Source organism: Marmota flaviventris, chromosome 6 (genome assembly GCF_047511675.1).
Source record: "Marmota flaviventris isolate mMarFla1 chromosome 6, mMarFla1.hap1, whole genome shotgun sequence".
Lineage (NCBI taxonomy): Eukaryota > Metazoa > Chordata > Mammalia > Rodentia > Sciuridae > Marmota > Marmota flaviventris.
This window is the reverse complement of record NC_092503.1, coordinates 150560142-150579171: the sequence shown is the minus strand read 5'-3', so window position 1 is coordinate 150579171 and position 19030 is coordinate 150560142. Positions and strand designations below refer to the sequence as shown.

At 45.9% G+C, this 19030-nt stretch overlaps 1 protein-coding gene across 1 annotated transcript in view; it reads right to left on the bottom strand.

The window, feature by feature from the left end:
- The window catches only part of Cap2 (cyclase associated actin cytoskeleton regulatory protein 2), a 131693-nt gene that overhangs the window by 66627 nt on the left and 46036 nt on the right, over positions 1-19030 (bottom strand). The window contains exon 4 of the mRNA XM_027948205.3: positions 9005-9082. Coding sequence (XP_027804006.2) covers positions 9005-9082 — 78 coding nt within the window. The remainder of the gene's footprint in view (positions 1-9004; positions 9083-19030) is intronic.

Genomic DNA, 19030 nt, shown 5'->3' with positions numbered 1-19030 from the left:
TGGCCATTTGATTGAATGAAGGTAAAGGTGACATGCTACTTCTGGGCCTGGCCCAATTAAACCTTTCTGGAAGTGACTGGCATTCTCCTTCCTAAGTCAACGCTGAGGACCTAGAGGAGGTGGGGAGGGGAGCCCAACATGGAAGAAGCCTGCTCCCTGATGACCACAGGAGCCTGTCAACCTCAGGTGAGCTAGGAAAAAAAGCTCTATTGTGGTAAGCCTTTGAGATTTGGGGACTTTGAGCTAGAAGGGTGGGACCCAGTGACTGATAACTAAACTCCTCTCTCGGCCACCAGACCCTTGTGTGCTCTGTGTCAGTTAGTGCTCACAATAACTCACAAAGTAGGGGCTGTCATCCCTGTTCTAAAGGTAAGAAGACACCCACTTAGCAACTTGGATTGCCTTGCCCCAAGGGGGCCACTTAAAAAGTTAGTGGCTTGGTGGACATTGCCAGGTTCATTCTCCAATAACCACCCAGAAGAAGAGGGAGGATTTGCCCCGTTAAGAGACGCAGGCAGGCGGGGGTTGTGGCTCAGCGGTAGAGCGCTCGCCTAGCCTGTGTGAGGCCCTGGGTTGGATCCTCACACCACATAAAAATAAATAAATAAAATAAAGGTATTGTGTCCAACTACCACTAAAAAAAATTTTTTTTAAGGAGACACAGATAAATTTGTTTTTCTTGCATTTGGATTAGCAGAGCTAATGTGTAAAAGACCTTGGATTCAAATCCAGGTAAACTCAACTCCAAAGTTTCTGCTCCTGGCCACCCTTACAAATTGATATTTTTTTTAATTAAAAAAATTTTTTTTTTTTTTTGTACTGGGGATTTAACCCAGGGCACTCTACCATGAGCTATATCCCCATCCCTTTTTACTTTTATTTGAGGCAGGGTACTGCTCAATTTCCAAGGCTGGCCTCTAACTTGTGATCCTCTTGCGTCAGCTTCCTCAGTCACTGAGGTTACAGTTATGTGCCACTGTGCTTTTCCTAAACGTATTTCTTTAATTGATACACAAGAACATAAAAATGGTACATCATTTGCTGGGTGCTATGGCCCACCCTGTAATTCCAGTAGCTCAGGAGGCTGAGGCAAGAGGATCACAGGAGGATGGGGAGTTCAAAGCCAGCCTCAGCAGAAGCAAGGTGCTAAGCAACTCAGTGAGACCCTGTCTCTAAATAAAATACAAAATAGGGCTGGGGATGTGGCTCAGTGGTTGAGTGACCCAGAGTTCAATCCCTGGCCCACCCCCCCCCAAAAAAATTGCACATTATTTGAGGGGTACCACGTGATGTTTCCATGTGTGTATACATTGTGTAATGTTTAAATCAGGGTAAACGTATCTATTTCCTCAGTTATCATTTACTATTAATTTTATTAAAATCCCAAACACACCTTTGCCCCCTGGTAATCTGGATCCTCAGGTTCTTAAATAGTTGGCTGACCTCCTAAGGTTACTTCCACTATGCTTTCTTCCTAAGCTGAAGATCAGCAAATCACTAGCACATTGTTATGGCTCCAAACATCAGAACAACCCTGTCAGGTGAGAGCCGGCTGAGCAGAGGTCTGCCCTGCGGCCTGCAGATGCCTCAGAGAGGGAGGGGTGGCCAGCAGGAGCCTCCAGCCCTCCTTTCCCCCTCTCAGCTTTCAGACTGTCCACGGAGTGAAAGGAGAGGATCAGAGGTGAAGTTCTGCTCCTGCACAGGCACTATTTCCTTTTAAAGTGCAAATCCGAGGCTGGGCCGAGGTAGAGCCATTGCATGCGAGCAGGGGCAAGGCCCGGGTGGTCCCCAGCATGAGGACTGCAAGTCTGGATACAGTCAGGAGAGGGAGGGTGAAGCGCTCCCCTCGGGAGGAGTACGAGCTCAGCTTCCTCGCCTTTTGGATAGAATACAATCTACAGGGCAGTGCTGTGGGTTGAATTTGGGTAGTGGACCCTGAAGGTCCACAGGCAAAGACTTGGTCTCCAGGGTGGCAATATTAGGAGATGCGGTGACCCTTTAGGAGGAGGCGCCTGGTGGGAGGTCCTTAGGCCATTGGGGGCTTGCCCTTGAGAGGCATCATGGGACTCTCCCCCTTCCCTCACTCTCTGCCTCTCAGTTCCTATTGTGGGTGGTTTGCTCTGACACAAGCTCCCTGCCTTTGCCATCTGGCTTCCTCACCAGGGGCCCAAACCAACAGGGCCACTTGATCTTGAACTAGAATCTCGAGAACCATGAGGGAAAACAAACCTCTTTATTTGCTAAGTAGCCTGTGTCAGGCATTTCATTACAGTGACACAAAGCTGGCTAATACGGGTGGTCAGTGACTAATCAATCATCTTCCTGGAGGTTGGAAAACTTAGGGTTAATTTTTTTCCTCTGTGTGTCCTTGCCCATTAATTCCATGCACGTACACACGTACACACACACACACACACAGATCATTTTACTGACAGGTCTCAGCAGCATTAAGAAACGCTGGAGAAAAATATGGAAAGTGAGTGGGAGGGAAGGAGGAGTCTGTCTGCTTATGGACAACAGCTGTGGTTCTCCCCATCCAGGTACTTCCCCTCTGCTCCTGCGGATAACCAGAGCTGGACCAGCAGAGCTGGGGGAGACCTTCCCCGACTCCCCTGGTTACAGTCCTCCTGGGGGTGGCGTCCGTCCAGGGGGTCTGAGGCTGTGGCCCACTAGAGGTTGCATTTTTAGTTCAGGCCAGAGTTGGGGTCACACCCAGCACAGATCACTAAGGATCCCGCTTCCTGTCTCTCCCCGGTGATGGGAGATGTTTCGAGGCCCCTCCAAAATTCCACCTCTCCCTATTGATCTGACCACATTGTATATAAAACTCCTGTAAATGACAGTGCAGTGTAGCTCTTAGGTGTAGGGTCTGTAAAAAGGAATTTGGATGGGGCTATGGTTTGCAGGTGGTTTGAGTGTGTCCAAGAAGCTTGGTCCTCAGTGTGGCCATGTGAGAGGTGGTGGGACCTTGGAGAGTGGCTCACTGGATGTCAGTGGGAGTTCTGGTGGGATCCTGGCTAGTTCCTGCAAGGGGCTTGTTACAAAACAGCAAGTCTTTATAACCCGCCTGTCACCCCCACAGCTCGGGAGGCTGTGGCAGGAGGATTTCGAGGCCCTGTCTCAAAGTGAAATAAAAAATGGGCTGGGGATACGGCTCAGTGGTTAAAGCGCCCCTGGGTTCAGGTCCCAAAAAAGAAGAGCAATCCAACCCCTCCCTGGTCTCTGACTTCCTGCATCGTGTGCTCTCTCCCTCTCACACACACTCTCACCATGATGCCAGCCACCATGATGTGGCTTAGCGGGGGCTCTTGCCAGAGTCAGAGACATGCTGTTTGGATTTTCTATCTCCAAACCCGAGCTAAATAAATCTGTTCTTTAAAAAAATACCCAGACTCAGGTATTTCTTGAGAGTAACAGAAAACAGACGAACCCAGATGGTGAATAAAGGAATGGGCCCGGGTCTCATCCTGCGGCCAGGTTGTTAATGTATGGCTGTTTTTCCTGTTTGTAAAATTAGAAGGGACATACTGTCGCTGTGGCCACCTGTTCTAGATGGAAATGAGTGGTTGAGCCTGATGCCAGGTTGGGGGCTTCTTGGAAATTTTCCATGTAAGAATCCTCCTTTCAACTGGAAGAAGACAGGCTTCATAAATTGTCACTGAAATTCCTAGATGATGATGCTCTAAGGCCCGGACCATTCTTTCGCCCAAAGATTAATTTTATAAATTACAACAAGGGAGACAAGAAAAGCATGAGATGTTCTGCAAATGTTTTGTGATGTGTTTTATGTCATGAGTATTGTAATATATCAATGAGAGAGGGGTGCTCTGGAACTGCAGAGGGTGATCCATTAGTACATCGTGAAATTGATTCCGTGGGTCATGACCAGTCTTAAAAAAAAAAAAAAGAACAGCAATAGGAGAAACCAGAAGGAAAATATCAAAATGCTGTGCACATGGTAAAAATAATTGTTATTTTGTGAAACTAGGTGATGAAAGAAAATATGTTTTTTTTTTCCATGGGTCATGGTTGAAAAAATTGAAAGCCCTTATATGAGAGAACGCGAGAGACTTATTGCTCGGTACCAAAATGAGAAAGGAAACTTGGAATTGGATGTCACCATTGTCAATCAGGTCTCTAGATCAACCCCTTATCCTGCTTCTTCTAGGATGGATGGAGGATTTGGGTTCAGATACTAGGGGACACATTTCATTTTGGTTTGCGGCCTATAGTTTAATCTTTCCTTCCCTTCCTTTCCCTCCCTCGCTCCCTGGTTCCTTTCTTTCTTTATTTTTGTGCAAGAGATTGAACCCACGGGTGTTCCAACACTGAGGTACATCCCCGGCCCATTTATATATAGATATATATATATATGTTTTTTATTTATTCTAATTTATTACCTATGACAGCAGAATGCATTACAATTCATATTACACATAGAGAGCACCATTTTTCATACCTCTGGTTGTGCACAAAGTAGAGTTACACCATTCGTGTTTTCATACCTGTACCTTTTATTTTTATTTTTTATTTTGAGACAGGGTCTCGTTAAGTCACTGAGGGTCTTGATAAGTTGATATGGCTGGTTTCAAATTTAGGATCCTCTTGCCTCAGTCTCCTGAGTCACGAGGATTTCTGGCATGTGCTTTACCATGCCTGGTCCCATATCCTTATTTCAAAAAGTTGTTTCAGAATCCAGCATGAGCCAAGCATGGTTGTTCGTGCCTGTAATCCCAGTGGCTCAGGAGGCTGAGGCAGGAGGATCAAAGTTCAAAGCCAGCCTCAGTAATTTAGCAAGACACTGTCCCCCAACCCAAAAAAAGGTCTAGCGGTGTGGCTCAATGGTTAAGTGCCCCAGAGTTCAATCCCCAATTCCCCCTCAAAAAAACCAAAAAAAAAAAAAAAACCAGAATGAAGGGAATCAAGGCAACCCATGTTAGTTTTCTATTGCTGGCTTCATAACAAATTACCCCAAATGGAATGGCTTAAAATACCCATTTATTACCTTCCAGTTTCTCTAGGTCAGAAATCTGAATCAAGGTGTAATAAGGTCTCTCTGGCTTAGCTTTGCTTTATACTTTGGCATTGTGGGTGGTCACCTTCATTACCAAGGCACATTTGGAAGGTCCTCCCATCCTAAAATATCTTCCTTCCCCATATCCAAAACTCCAATTAAAAAGTCATTCTTTACCATTTTCTCTCAGAACCCCATTATGACTCCAAAACAATTATATGAGTAATTGCTTAATAACTCCTCCACTAGAAAGTGAGTCAACTTGTAATGGGCATGCAGTGTGATCACGAAATCAATCTTTGCAATTCTAAGTCACTGAGCCTTGGAGATGTTTGTTACTGCAGCATGGTGTAGCCTACTTTGACAGAGAAATGTTAGAAGAGAATATGAGTTTGATGTTTGAGTACTGAGGGATCTTGTGCATGTGGAGACTTTGGGTGGTGAGGACTTGCTACTCAAAGTGCAGGGACAGACGAGCAGCAGCAGCATCGCCTGGGAATTTGTCAGAACTAGACATTTTGGGCCCAGCTGAAACCTATTAAGCCAGACCCTCTACTTGAACAAAATCTCCAGGTGAACAGTGAAGTTTGAGAAGCAGTGGTCTAGAGACAGTTGGAAGGTAAATTCTGAAGCTTCTTAAATACATTTGAGCTGAAGGTTTAATGGGGAGGGCGATCCACACACAGCAGCTTCTCAAAGTGTGGTCCCTGGACCAGCAGCATCTCCATCACCCGGAGACTCCTTAGAACTGCAGATACCCGGGGCTCAACCTAGACCTACTGAATTAGAAACTCTGTAAGTGGGGCCCAGTGTTCTGTGAATCCAGGGGATTCTCACGCACACCAAAAAAATTCTCACGCACTACTGGATGTCAGTGGGAGTTAAAATTATAGCAGTTAATCCTTTCCCTCCTGAAAGAAGAAGAAAAAAAAAAAAAAAACAATAACATGGACCGATACAATATTGCTCCCATGAGAAAATACCCTGGGCTTTATGATAATGCTCTTTATGATTTATCCTCTAGGATGACAGGGGAGACCAAAGCTGGCCATGGAAGGTCTTCACCACTGGTGGTGACCTCTCTAACTTGATTTTCTCCCAGGTGCAAGCTGCAGGCCAGCGCTCTGGGTGAAGGAGAAAGAGGAGTAGATGGTTGGGCCAGAAATGGAGGCGGGCACCAAAAAACTGCTGTGCCTTTGCCTCCCTGTTCCTGCTGGGCCTTAATACACTAAGAGCGCTGCGTAAGTGCCTCTGGGGACAGTTCCATGCATGCTTGCCCCCTTCTATCAAGAATGCAGCAGAGCAATGACCCAACTCTGCGCAGCCATGTGCCAAGCCACATAGGTGCCCTGACCATGGCTCCCGTGGGGTCCCACAGTTCCAGTGCACCAGGTCACCCCACACTAGCTCAAGTCCTCATCAGTGTTTAGTGACTCTTACATGAGGCCCGTAAGGCCAACGGAGAGGCTTAGAGAAGGGACTGCCAGGATCACCAGGGAGGAAGAGTCACAGTTTGTCCACCTGGGACACAACTGAAACCTCCTCTCCTCGCTTTATCAGAGGGCAGGCTGAGGCGGAACCCAGAAGGTATTACACTGTAATTTCCTAGTTGCATTTTTCTTTTGCAAAAGAGGGATAGAGAAGACCACGCAGGCAAATGCTTCTACCGTGGAAAATGGAATCTTTGCATCTCTGCAGACCCATCGCCTGGCAGTGTGCTCACGCCCCCCTCTCACATGGAGGGAAGTGACACATCTTCAGATGGGAGACAACAGCACTATTTACAGTTAGAATTACCTTTGGAGCTGTGGCCAAGGGACTGAGTCCAGCACCAGCAAAGAAAGTCAGGTCAAGGTCACTCTTCAGACAAGTTATGTCAGAATGACTCAGGGTAGCATCGGTATTTATTTATTTTTATATTTTTATGTTTTGGGTCCTGGGGATTGAAGCCAGAGGTGCTTTTCTATTAAGCCACAATCCTAGCCCTTTTTTATTTTTTGTTTAGAGACAGGATCTTGCTCAGTTGCTTAGGACCTTCCTAAGTTGCTAAAGCTGGCCGTGAACTTGCAATCCTCCTGCCTCGACCTCCTGAATTGCTGGGATTAGCGGTGTGCACCACCGTGACTAGCTCGGGGCATTGGCATTGAAAACAGAACAGAACGGAACTTTCCAGGTGATCCCACAGCACAGGCAAGGCTGGGAATGGCTATTCCAGGGAGGGTACGGGTCTCAGGGGTTGTTCTTTTCTGGAGCTGAGTGTTGGCCCCTGAAGGCCAAGGTTCTATATTCCCTCATTCTCAGCTGAAGTCTTTTAATTTCAGGAGGTGTTTTTAAATTCAAAGTAAGCTATTACATTTAAGCTACTGTGTCATCATATAGGATCAATTTATCCTTTTTATTTATATCATTTTGATCCACTTTTTAGATGCATAATATTTAGTCAAAAGAGCAATTTGTATCTCTTATCTCACAAAATATGCTGGCAGTAGATCAGCTTTTTAATGAATAATTTCATTCATTACCCAATCGGCATGATGGAGACATTATGAATGTGTGGTAAAGGGAATGTGGCCATCTGCATGATATGATGTCAGTGGTTTGGGCTTGTGGGTAGGGCCTGGCTTTACAGAATGAGCAATTTTATGGTGGTCTGGGAAATGGGAAGGACCCATACCAACCACCATTTTCCTCTTATCATTTTTCCCCCCTCAGTACTGGGGATGGAGCCCAGGGGCACTCTACTATTGAGCTTCCTCCCCAGCCCTTTTCGAAAATTTTGGGAAAGGGACTCACTAAATCACCAAGGCTGGCCTTGAACTTGTGATCTCAGCCTCCTGAGTAGCTAGGGTTAGAGGTGTGCACCACCACACCCAACCTCTCTTATCATTTTTATTCCTATATATATTACAATTTGCTCTGGGCCCTACATGGCCATGTACAATAAGTTAAAGGTCATTAAAATGATAACATCGACAATGTTGTTGCAAATTAGCATCAAACCCTCTAACATCTCTAAATATGTTTAAGAAATGTTAATCTGTATTCCTCGTGGCAGAGAAAGGAGAGGTGGGCTAGGCCTGCGTACTTACAGATTCATAAGAGTTCTCTCCAATTTTGGTGTTTTTGCTTTTTAATAAGCTCCTAAGTGATGCTCAAGCTGCTCATCCTCACTCTGAAAACACCCAAATTGGAGAGGATCTTATTGAATGAGAAAGAAGATCAGCAGTTTGGGAATCACTTAGGAGCTGATTAACAAGAACATCTCGGGCCACATTCCAGACCCAATGAATCAGAAACTGCAAGAATGCTCTTGAGGTCCCCCAGAAACGGAAGAGGCCTGAGAAGCTCTGGCTCCGCCTGGCCCTGCTGCTTACGAACCAGGAGCTAATCAAATCTATACGAAGAACTTATGGCTGATCGTGGAGGTGAACAGTCTTTGACAACAAAACAGCACAAAATCAGCAGTAAAAGTTGGGGGTGAACATTTCCTCAGTCATAAAAACGTTGGGAGGCCTGTAAAAAGAGCAGGTTGCAGATGACCTTTTGTCTTAGTGATGTCCATTGTTGGGCTATGGATTTAGCCATAATGACACAATATCAGTAGTAAGAAGACACACATAATGCTTTCTTTTTGTCACTGGCATATATATTCTTTATTTTTTAATTTTTTAGTTGTTGATGGACCCTTATTTTATTCATTTAGTTTTATGTGATGCTGAGAATGAGACCCAGTGCCTCACACGTGCTGGGCAAGCGCTCTACCACTGAGCCACAGACCCAGCCTGGCATATATAGTCTTAAAAACTCGCCTCCAAAATTTATATAAAGACAGGAGAAATGTTCCACACCACGATTGGATCAGAGGTGGAATCTGAAAGTGCTAGGAGTCTCATTTTGGATTTCCCTCGCAGGACATGGACCTGCTGGTTCCCTGCCCCGTGTCTTAGTCTGCCACTCCCTGGGCAGCCCGACTCTCACGACTCTTCTTACCTCCTGGGGTTGTTGGTACTGCGAGGCCATCAGAAGGAACGCCCGCTGGGCCTGGAAGGCACCGTGCACCATTTCCGCCTGAAAACCAAGAGGAAGAAGGCAGCTTCAGTGTTTGGGTCCCTATACCAAAGGTTATCCCAGGACCCAGTAACTCCACCCCAAGGAACAAACCCAAGAAGGATGTGACCAGATCTTCCCACAGTGACTCATCGATGAACGGTCCTAGAGCCAAAAAATGAAAAAACCTGCTAAGGTCCGTTAGCAGACACATGGATAAATAACGTGTGATGTGTCTACACAACGGTGTATTATTCAGCCCCCAAAGAAGAAACCGAGTCCTGTCACATGCTGCAACATAGATGACTCTTGAAAACATGCTGAGCAACGGAAGCCACTCACAAAAGAGCACGTTCGTATGACCCCATTTATACAAAACGTTCAGAATCAGCAAATCTGCAGAGACAGAAAGGGGATCAGTGGTTGCCGGGGCTGCCGGGAGGGTGAACTGCTGATGGGCAGGGGTTCCTGTTGGGAGGGACAGGTTAGACAGCGGTGATGGTTTCACAACTTGGTGAATTTGCTAAAAACTGCGGAATCCTACGCTTTGAAAAGGCGGATGTTAGCGTATGTGAATTCTGTCTCACCAAGTGCTTAAAAGTTCAAGGCCCCACAGGCTCTTGTTTTCACAGAGTGTCTCTGTCTCCTGTCCTCCTTCCCTGTGCCCCAAATCTGTTCGACACCTTCTAGTAGACAAAGAATCGTCCCATAAGCCACCCCCACAAAGATATGCTCACCAAGAGGCATGGCTTCTGGGATCCTCCTTAAGGTCTGGAAAAGAGTTTTCAATGTCACTCTGGGCCTTGGCCAGGGGGTGCCAGGACCGCAGGTTCACAAAAGGATGCGTGCAGGTGGGAACACCTTCTGTCTTTCACTCTCTACTCATACTTAAGTAATCAGTTAAGTGTACCAAGATCATGTCAAAAATCATGTCAAGTACCTTTTCACCCAGAATCGATCGTTTTAAGTGTACTACCTAGTTTTAAAGACGATTCAGGATTTTTTTTTTTGGTAAGATACAGCATAGTGATTTGAAATAATCATTAGAAATGCAGAATGTTTCAGAGATAGAAGTTTTTTTTTAAAAATGTCTGATAAATGGATAAATAACATGTGACATATCATTATCAGTATTAGCTAAACACAATTTCCTACAGAATTTATACAAAGAGGGCTGGAGATGCAGCTCAGTGTAGAGTGCTTGCCTTGCATGCACAGGTCCTGGGTTTGATCCCCACCAACAACAACCAAAACAAAAAAAAAAAAAAAAAAGAAAGAAATGCAGAGAAACTTACAAAATGAGACCATACCTACCACTGTTTTTTTTTAAATTAAAAGCATATATTTTAATTATAATTGAATAGTAGATATGAAAAGTAACTGTAAAACTGAAAAACTTACTGCACTATAATAGCTATTATGTCCTAAGTGATCATTCTAAGGTTAAAAAAATTGTAATATATTATCAGATTGGAATACTTATCTCCATAGTGCTTAGAGTCTGTCTTGAACTTATTTGTCTGAAATCTGTGTTCAATGTAATCAGATGAATATTTTTTTTCTACTGTTAGTAAACATTTTAACAGGTCTCACATGTTAATGTGTCTAGTTAATCATTTCTGTATTTTAATGAAGTTCTGAGTTATTTTTGTGGGAAGGTGAAGTACTGGGGATTGAATTCAGAGGCACTTGACCACTAAGCCACCTCCCCAGCCCTGTTTTGTACTTTATCTAGAGACAGGGTCTCACTGAGTTGCTTAGCGCCTCACCATGGCCGAGGCTGGCTTTGAACCCATGATCCTCCTGTCTGGTGCGCCACCATTGTTCTGAGCACTTGATTGACTAGACTTTCCACTTTTCATTCACTATCATTCTCTCACCTTTTCTTTAAGCTATTTTAAAATTACTTTTACACTTTGTCAAAATTCACAGAGTGCAAGTTCTATTCTTATTAAGCCATAGTGAGGATTCTGTTTCTGTTACTTAAGTTTATTTTCTTCAAGGGTATTAGCATTGGGATCTGGACTGTGCCCCAGGGGGCCATGTGTTGAAGGGTTGGTTCCCAACCTGGCGCTACTGGGAGGAAGAGGAACCTTTGAGAGGTGGGGGCTAGAGGGAGGTCTTTAGGTTAGTGGCGGAAATGTCCTTGAAGGTGATCATGGAGTCCTGGTCTAGCTTTTCTCCCTTTCATTCTGGCTGCAAGGTGAGAGCTTCCTCTGCCATGCACTCCCCCCATGATATAAGGTCTTACCACAGGCCCAAATGAGTGTGGATTGAGCCTCCTGAAACTGTGAGACAAAATAACCTTTCCTCTTTTTAATTTGATTCCCTCTGGTATTTGGTTAGAGTAATGGAAAGCTGACTAACACAAAGGGTCAGCCCACATCTCTTTACTTTGCACCTCATGTTCTATTCTGGTACACTTTTTGTAGCTGCCCTCCTGGTTCTTTTCATCTTGTTCATACTTGACCCTCCGTGTCCAGATACTTAAAATTTTCTGTAAAATCACAAGTGATTCCTTGAGTCTCTGGATTCCATAGTGAAGCTAGTGTCTTTCCTCTCAAGCAACAACTTGAGGGTGAAATGCTTTGTGCTCTCTCTTCTTCTAGGGCCTAAAGGAACAGGGTGTAGGGAAAGGAAGGGCTCAGTGGAGGGGATATCCAGGCTTTATTTTTGGGTGCTGCTAACTCTACCTGATTGCAACGTTTGCCATTCTCAAGGAGTAGTCCCCTCGGGTTCTGGGCCATGTTTCCAATTTACAACCTAGACACAAAGCCTCCCATGAGAGAGATGCACCCCGTGGCTCTTTTCTTGCTTTCCATTCTCCTTTCCTGATTTCACTTCCTCTAAGGTAAGTCTTTAAGGGCTGGGAAGGAGCAGAGTTAGGAACCCAAACTACTCAGCCACCAGGTGCTGACATGTCTTGCTTTAGACTATGGCTTTTTTGGTTTGGTGATAAAAGGGAGTTTTCTTGTTTTTTGTTTGTTTTATCCCCACCCCTGCTTCCCCTGCCCTTCATTTGTGGGAAGGAAAAATTCTTTCCCTATAGAGTGATTCAGTCTGATTTGGCCATGAGTTTTTATTCCTTTTTGCTTACTGATGTCTTCTTAATCTCTTCCTTGTTAGCTTCATATCTGTTTGGGGTCAGATTCTAACTCTCGGAAATGATGTAACTCTATGATAGATAATAGGTAAGTACCAGCTTAATGCATTTTTGAAAAGTAAACACCTTGGATGGGTTGGGTTAACCCCAGTGTCAATATCAGACGATTTTCTGGGATGGAAGGGCACAGGATGCTCACCAAATGGGAAATGACCAGTTTTTATCCTTCCATTTACCACGTTTGGGCACACATTTTTCCAAAACGTTTGCTGTAATGACCACCTTAATTTTGATTCTATTCCTCACTACTTCTCATCTAAGGATTTTATTTTTCCTCCACGAAGAAAATGTTTGAAATCAAACTAAAATTTGTGAATCATTTATTTTTAAAACCACAAATTGACATCATCGCCAGCATAATGAAGTCTTGTGAATGTTTAAATGGGCTTATATTTTTCTCAAAGCCATTTTTGAAGGACGCCATCTTCCTTCCTCTTTGTCCTGGTTGTCTGATTGCTGGGACTATATTGCTCAAAAATCTCAAATTTCAGATATTGCTTAGGGAAGAACAGAATTTTTCAATTTCTGTTGCATTTTGACCTTGTAAATGTGAAGCTCTGAGCTGCACGTTTTTCTACCTCTCAATACGTATATTTTTCGGTGATTCAGAAGGCTTTTGTTGGTCTCTAATGACCATATTTCCAAAGACCATAAGATAAAACTTCCCGCAGCACGGCTGTAAATAAAATAACTGCACTCTCCCGGCAACGATGCCACTCGGGCACCCTCCGCATCCACCACAAGCCTTGCAGCTTCGCCTGAATTATGGTTGCCATGGGAACGGTGATTCGGGATGGCCCGACTTCTATAGTTAAAACTGTAGCTCAGACATTTTCCGTGGTTATCCCAAGATGCACACTGTCGTTAGCGTTTTTTCATTTTCCCTAGTAACGACATTCAGCCTGTTGCTAATAGACCAATTTTCTGGCAAGGCCAATTAGTGAAGATGGGCAATTTCATTAATTAGTCTCTTCCTCCAAATGGCCTTTCACTGAACAATGGGGGTTGAGGCTGGGGTGGAGAACTGCAGGGTACCTAGAGATCTGCTTCAAATCCCTTTCCTTTGGCCTCCGTAGACGAGACCTTTCTGAGGATTTGCCTGTGCCTTCTTTCAGCTCCCTGGAACTCTGGGTCCCCTTAGCCAACCAAACCCCACTCATTTTTAAACTCATCAGTCCACACGTCAAAGGGCTTTCATTCCCACTTTGAGATATTCTGAGCCACTTGCTTCTACCTTCTGCAAAGTTCCATGAGTGGTCCCCACCAGACAGCCTCCTATTGAGGAGAAACTTCATTGAACCTGCTGAGTCTGGTGCCTGCAAAGGGAGAATTTGGCTCACTCAGGCAATTCAAAACAGTGTGAAAGAAAAAGCCACACACAGGGGTTTTCGGGAACGGCAGATTTACCGAGGGTTTCTGCTGAGTTTGTCCATCACACGTGTGCAGGGCTCTCAGAGCCCTGGTGACCTCTGTGGGGGAACATGCGCATCTATCTGCTGCTGACTCGTGTGTGCACAGAGGAGAGGGACCGTTTGGTAAAGGCCCAGACTGTGCATTCGTGTGAACTCCTCCATTAGCACTCTGGTTCTCAGGCAGGTTGGGGGACACCTGTCGTTCTGTGGTCCTGGAGCAGGAAAATGAACTTCAGGAATGGTTTAAAGCAAGCCTTGGGGGAAGCAAGCAGACACCAGCTGACTATGACTTGCTTTCTGTAACCCTCTTGGGAGTGAGAGCTGGTGCCTTCCTCTGGGGAAGCCCAACCGACCTCTCCATCCTCATCAAAGCTTTGTTTGCAGTGTTTCATTGGAAAAGCCACAGGCTGCAAACAAAGTCCCACATGGACAGCAAAATAAACGGCACCCCTGGGGGAGGGGCACGGGAAGATGCGGAAGATGGAAGAGCATCCAGTCAGGTGTCAGTGCCAGAGGCACCTGCATCTGGTTCTAGAGTGCATCAGCCTCTTCCGGAGAACCTGAGGGGTTCTCGGTGCAACCTGCAGGTCCCGGGCAGCCACTCTCAAAGCCTCTCACCGTGCTTCCCCAGGTGGCCCCCAGCACCTCACACCGCATAGTTAGGTGTGCTGTGTCTTCAGATGTGTTTCTTAGGGGTCTCTGCCCTAGCCTTAGGAAGTCCCTGGAATTTTGACCAACAAAGAAGTAAAGAGGGAGCTCAGAAGAAAGCAAGAGAAGAAAAGGGCCAAAAAATGAGGTGAAAGGATGCTGAAGACTACTGTCACCCACTTCATGGTTTTGCTCAAAACAAGATGGCAGATGCCTAATTTTGTAGTCACCAACCCCAGAAAGCTGGGTTATGACAGATGTCTGAGTTGGTATGTCAGGAACCTCTAGGGAGGCTTACGCTGGCAGTTCTGGGTCCGAATGCACGGGAGGGTTTGCTGAAACAGACAGCCATCCGGTGGACTTGGGTGGCCGAGAGTCGGCATGCTTCATGTCTGGACACCAACGTGGAAAGCCACCGGCTTCCTTCTCTCCTGTATGTCGTCTGTTGATTCATTTCCATCAGGAGCCGAGTTAGAAAGCAGCTCTCAGGGGTCCACTTGGAACCTTGAACCCAGACCAGCCAGAGGAGCGACTTTCATTCAACCCTGGCTTTTTTCTTTTTAAGCGAAGGGATGAAGTTCTAGAAAAAAAAGTTCTTTGCCCAAGGTCACTTAGCCAATGAGCGGCTGAGCAGAGGCAAGAACTGCCAATCCCCGATTCCTCCCTAGCGAGACCCCAAGCACAGAAAACAGGTTCGTTTGGCAAAGATGAGTGACAACAATCCAGATCCTCAGGGCTGGGTGTGACTGCACCAGGCCAACGGTGCTTGGAAAAGTTCCAGCAAGACTGACCCGTGGCTGTGACCACTGACAAGTGGCCTGAGCGGAGCCAGTCGCAGGACTAGCACCATCCCCCAGAATATTCATCAAACAGCTGCGTGAGCACTTTGCCTGTGCGCTGAGGACAGGGCCCGCGTGGTAAAGGGAGAGGACAAAGGAAGTGGGTCAGGAAAGAACCAGAGCCCTGGGTGGAAATGTGCTGATGTGTCTAGGAGCAGGTGCTGCAGGCCACCGAGAGGACGCCTCATCCCTCCCCGCTCACCCAGCGCTCAGCGCAATCCCCGAGGGCTCTCATTTCTTATAAAGGGTTTGACAAAAGCCCAGAACTGGGCCCGGCCTCCTGAGTCCTGCACATGAATGCTCATCAATGCTCATCAATGGCATCACGGTGGCCACTTCTCTGCAAGTGCTCCAGTGGGGTGGCCTCCCAAACACCCCGGGGCTCTTCCTGAAAGATGGGGGGGGGGACAAGAAATGCACATATGCACCAGAGCCTGCCGGGCAGCTCTATTTCTTCTTAAGAAAACAAAATCAAGACTAAGAAAGAGGTAGCCGATTCCCCAGGGTTGGAGATGGTGAAGGATGAGACTCAGGTCTGCTGATGCGAGGCTACGTCCTTCCCTCGCTCTGGTGGTTGACCCCCCCGAGGGGGGGGGTGAGCTTTGTGGAAAACATGCTCCCTGCTTCTTCAAGAAGTTAGAAGTCCCTAAGAGTCAAAGGTTTCCTGTCCTCTTATTTTATCTCCTCTGCCGAGATGAGCATGAGGCTTTGCATACAGTAGATACTGACACTTGTCGACTGTTCAGCAAGGCTTCTGCTTGCAGGGGTCAGGCCATCTGACAGAAAATTAAGGCCAGAAGCTGAGGCGGATGCTGAGTACCCAAAGAACAACCAACTGGGTGCAGCTACAGTCGGAAACTGGATCAAAATGCATCCCATAGGCGACTGTTTTCCCCAGATGCCTGTCATGCTCTGAATCTACAATGGAAGGGAGGCCACAGTCCCTCACACCACACATCGCACCCTGAACAGAGAGGCCCTCCCAAGCCACCAATGGGGCCTTCTGCCCTGCGTGATTCTGTCCTGGTCTGCTCCCTCTATCAACCTCCCAAGTGCCTACTTCAAAGTCCCATCTCCTTCCAATCTGTCCCCACCCTCCCCATGGCCAGCATGCGTCACAGGGGCTTTGGGACTGCTGAGCAGGTGCAATGGTGACTAGAAGAGCAGGGGCAGGATCTGAACCAGAGTGCAAACAGTTCAGTGCAGACTTATGAGCAGCGGACGGGAAAACTAGAATCCCCTCCCTGTGTCCTTCCAACTTCAGCCACCAGGCCTGGGAGTTAAAATATCTGCTCCCACTCCCCATTTTTTTTTCAATGAGAAAAATCATATTCAGTTTTAATTTTCAAGCAACATTGTTGAACTTCCACCCTGACCTCATCCTCTTGGGGACAAAACATTGATGGGGGGCTCTCTGGAGGGAGAGGTGTTATGCACACCACACGGGTGGCGATGTGGGGGTCATGGAGCAACTCTGCAATGAGCATTCTGTTTTCACTTGGACGATTAACAAAAAGCAAAATTCTCTAAAGATTTTTCACCTTCACTATTTGAGATTTTTATTATATGTGCCTCTTTTATTTCTATCACATTTATTCTGCGGTGCTTGCTAGTGCTGATAGAGATGGGAGGAGACCAACCTGACACCCCACCTGCCCCTGCATGCTGTCACAGCCAAGAAGGAACCAGGCAAGGGCACACGTCCCTCCAACTGTGACTTCTTTGGTTCCCAGGGACGTCTGCCTATCTTTGCATGGTAAGCTTGGGGAACCACTCTCTCCCTTTCCAGTGCCAGGAGGAAAGGGCAGAAAGAAGCAAGCCAGAATTGTCACCAACATGTACATCTGCTTGGGCTAAAACTTGCCACGGTGGGACCATAGAGGGCCAAGCTTTGCGTGGATTCTGGCCCTACCGTGTGCATTAGCATCCTCATATACCACCTGGACTCCCCGTACCTGCCAGTGCTTGGCATACGTCACCTGTGCCTATACATAGGGTCAGCACAGATTACAGTATGATTCCATCTTAGGAAGAAACAGGGTTGTACAATGAACGGTGGTTAAGATTTTGAAAAACATCCTTATGAAATAAATACACAGCGATTCCCATGGAGGTTATCTCTGGGTTGTGGGATATGAGTGGTTTTTGTTCTCTTTTCTATACATCAATTGCCAAATTTTCCTACATCAGAAAAGATTTTTTTTTTAATTTTTATCAAGAAAGACAGAAACTTACTATTTAATTTTATAATCAAAAGTATATTCTGGGGCTGGGGATATAGCTCAGTTGGTAGAGTGCTTTCCTGGGTTCTAATCCCCAGCCCCACCACAAAAAAAAAAGTATATTCTGTGTACCTACTGTGAGCCTATGTGCTAGATCAGGTATGAATCAGTGGAACGAGATGTGACTACAGAGGATAATCAGTCCATGTAGTAACAAGTGGTGAGTGCTCGTGGAGAGGACACACCACCCATGTCTGTCCAGAAGAGAACAGGCTCTGGTACCACCAGCCCATGGCTGTGCAGGAAAGCGTCCCAGTTTACAAGGAAGCATTCTTATAAAAAAGGGAGTGCAAGAGAGATGCAGAGAAGACCCCTCTAGAACCCAGGGAGCATAGCGCTTGGTGCTTTGTCATTTCCAACCCTCGTCTCTTCCTGGGCTCTGGGCTCTTAGGACAGCAAGGATTTCAGCAAACATCCAACTCCCCGTGGCTGCCTTCTAGAAGTTTCCAGCATATGCACATAAAATGGAAGCTAAATTTACAGGCTGACTAGGGGAAGGAAGCTGTAATGTCACACTCCACTTACTTAAAAAATATGTTGGCAATGATCCATTAAATCATAAAGACAAGCTAATTTAAAGACTCTGGCCTGCTCAAATACCAACTAAGTCACAGTCAATTTCAGGTTCTGCCTTAGCCAAAGCATATATCAAAAGGGCAATAATTTTATATTAGGTAATTGTTATAAATTAATGTTTTTACTGCCCTTAAAGTTTACCGATTTTTTTTTTTTTTTAACCTTCAATTCTACTCTGATTGGCAGAGGAAGGAGGCCTGTTTATTGAACAGGGCTAAACAGTTTTTGCAGTCTGGGAAGGATAGAGGAGTAGGTAGATGGAGAATGTCAATGTTCGACCACGAGGTACACTTATTAAAAAAAAGGAATCCTTCAGGCACTGATAATAAATGAGGCTTATTCTTCATTAATAGGACTGTTGCCATGGCAACTTCCAGCTCACAAAAGTATTTACATCAGCCACCCCACACAGTTCTGACGTGAAGGAGCAGCTCCAGCCTAGCCGCAGAACCGGTCTCTCTTAAGATGACCTCAGCAGCCACCGACCCCACTGCAAATGGGTCCTCTCTAACCCCAAGGAGGCAACGGAAACAAATCTCTGGGTACATGGAAATGGTTTTCTTTGGCCAACAGGATGATTTGTATGAGTTGTTTTTATTTTCCCTCTCATCCAGTATTTTAAAACATTCTATGTCATGAATATTAATGGGTATTCAAAAAATCACGCATTGTTTCCCTAAAACTTTCATTTTCCAAATGCCTCATTATCACCAAACAGCCTAAAGCACTCACAGTCACTGTGACACCACGAGTCAGCGAGACTACGCGCGCGCGCGTGTGTGTGTGTGTGTGGATAATGTGGCAGTAAGTAGGAGCCATTGGCCTAACACTGTAACTGTAGGGACTTTCCTTGAGAAAATAATTGCATAATCATAACCTAGTGTTAGCACAGGGATAGTCACTGCGATTTGATGAACAATAGGGTAGGGGAAAAAATCCAAGCAAATCAAATGTCACAAATTTCTAAAATGATTATAAGTAATACCAGATGACAATCCTTGCAGGGAGTGGACCAGAGAAGGCTAGCGGTTCCCTCTGGGTTGTGTTCT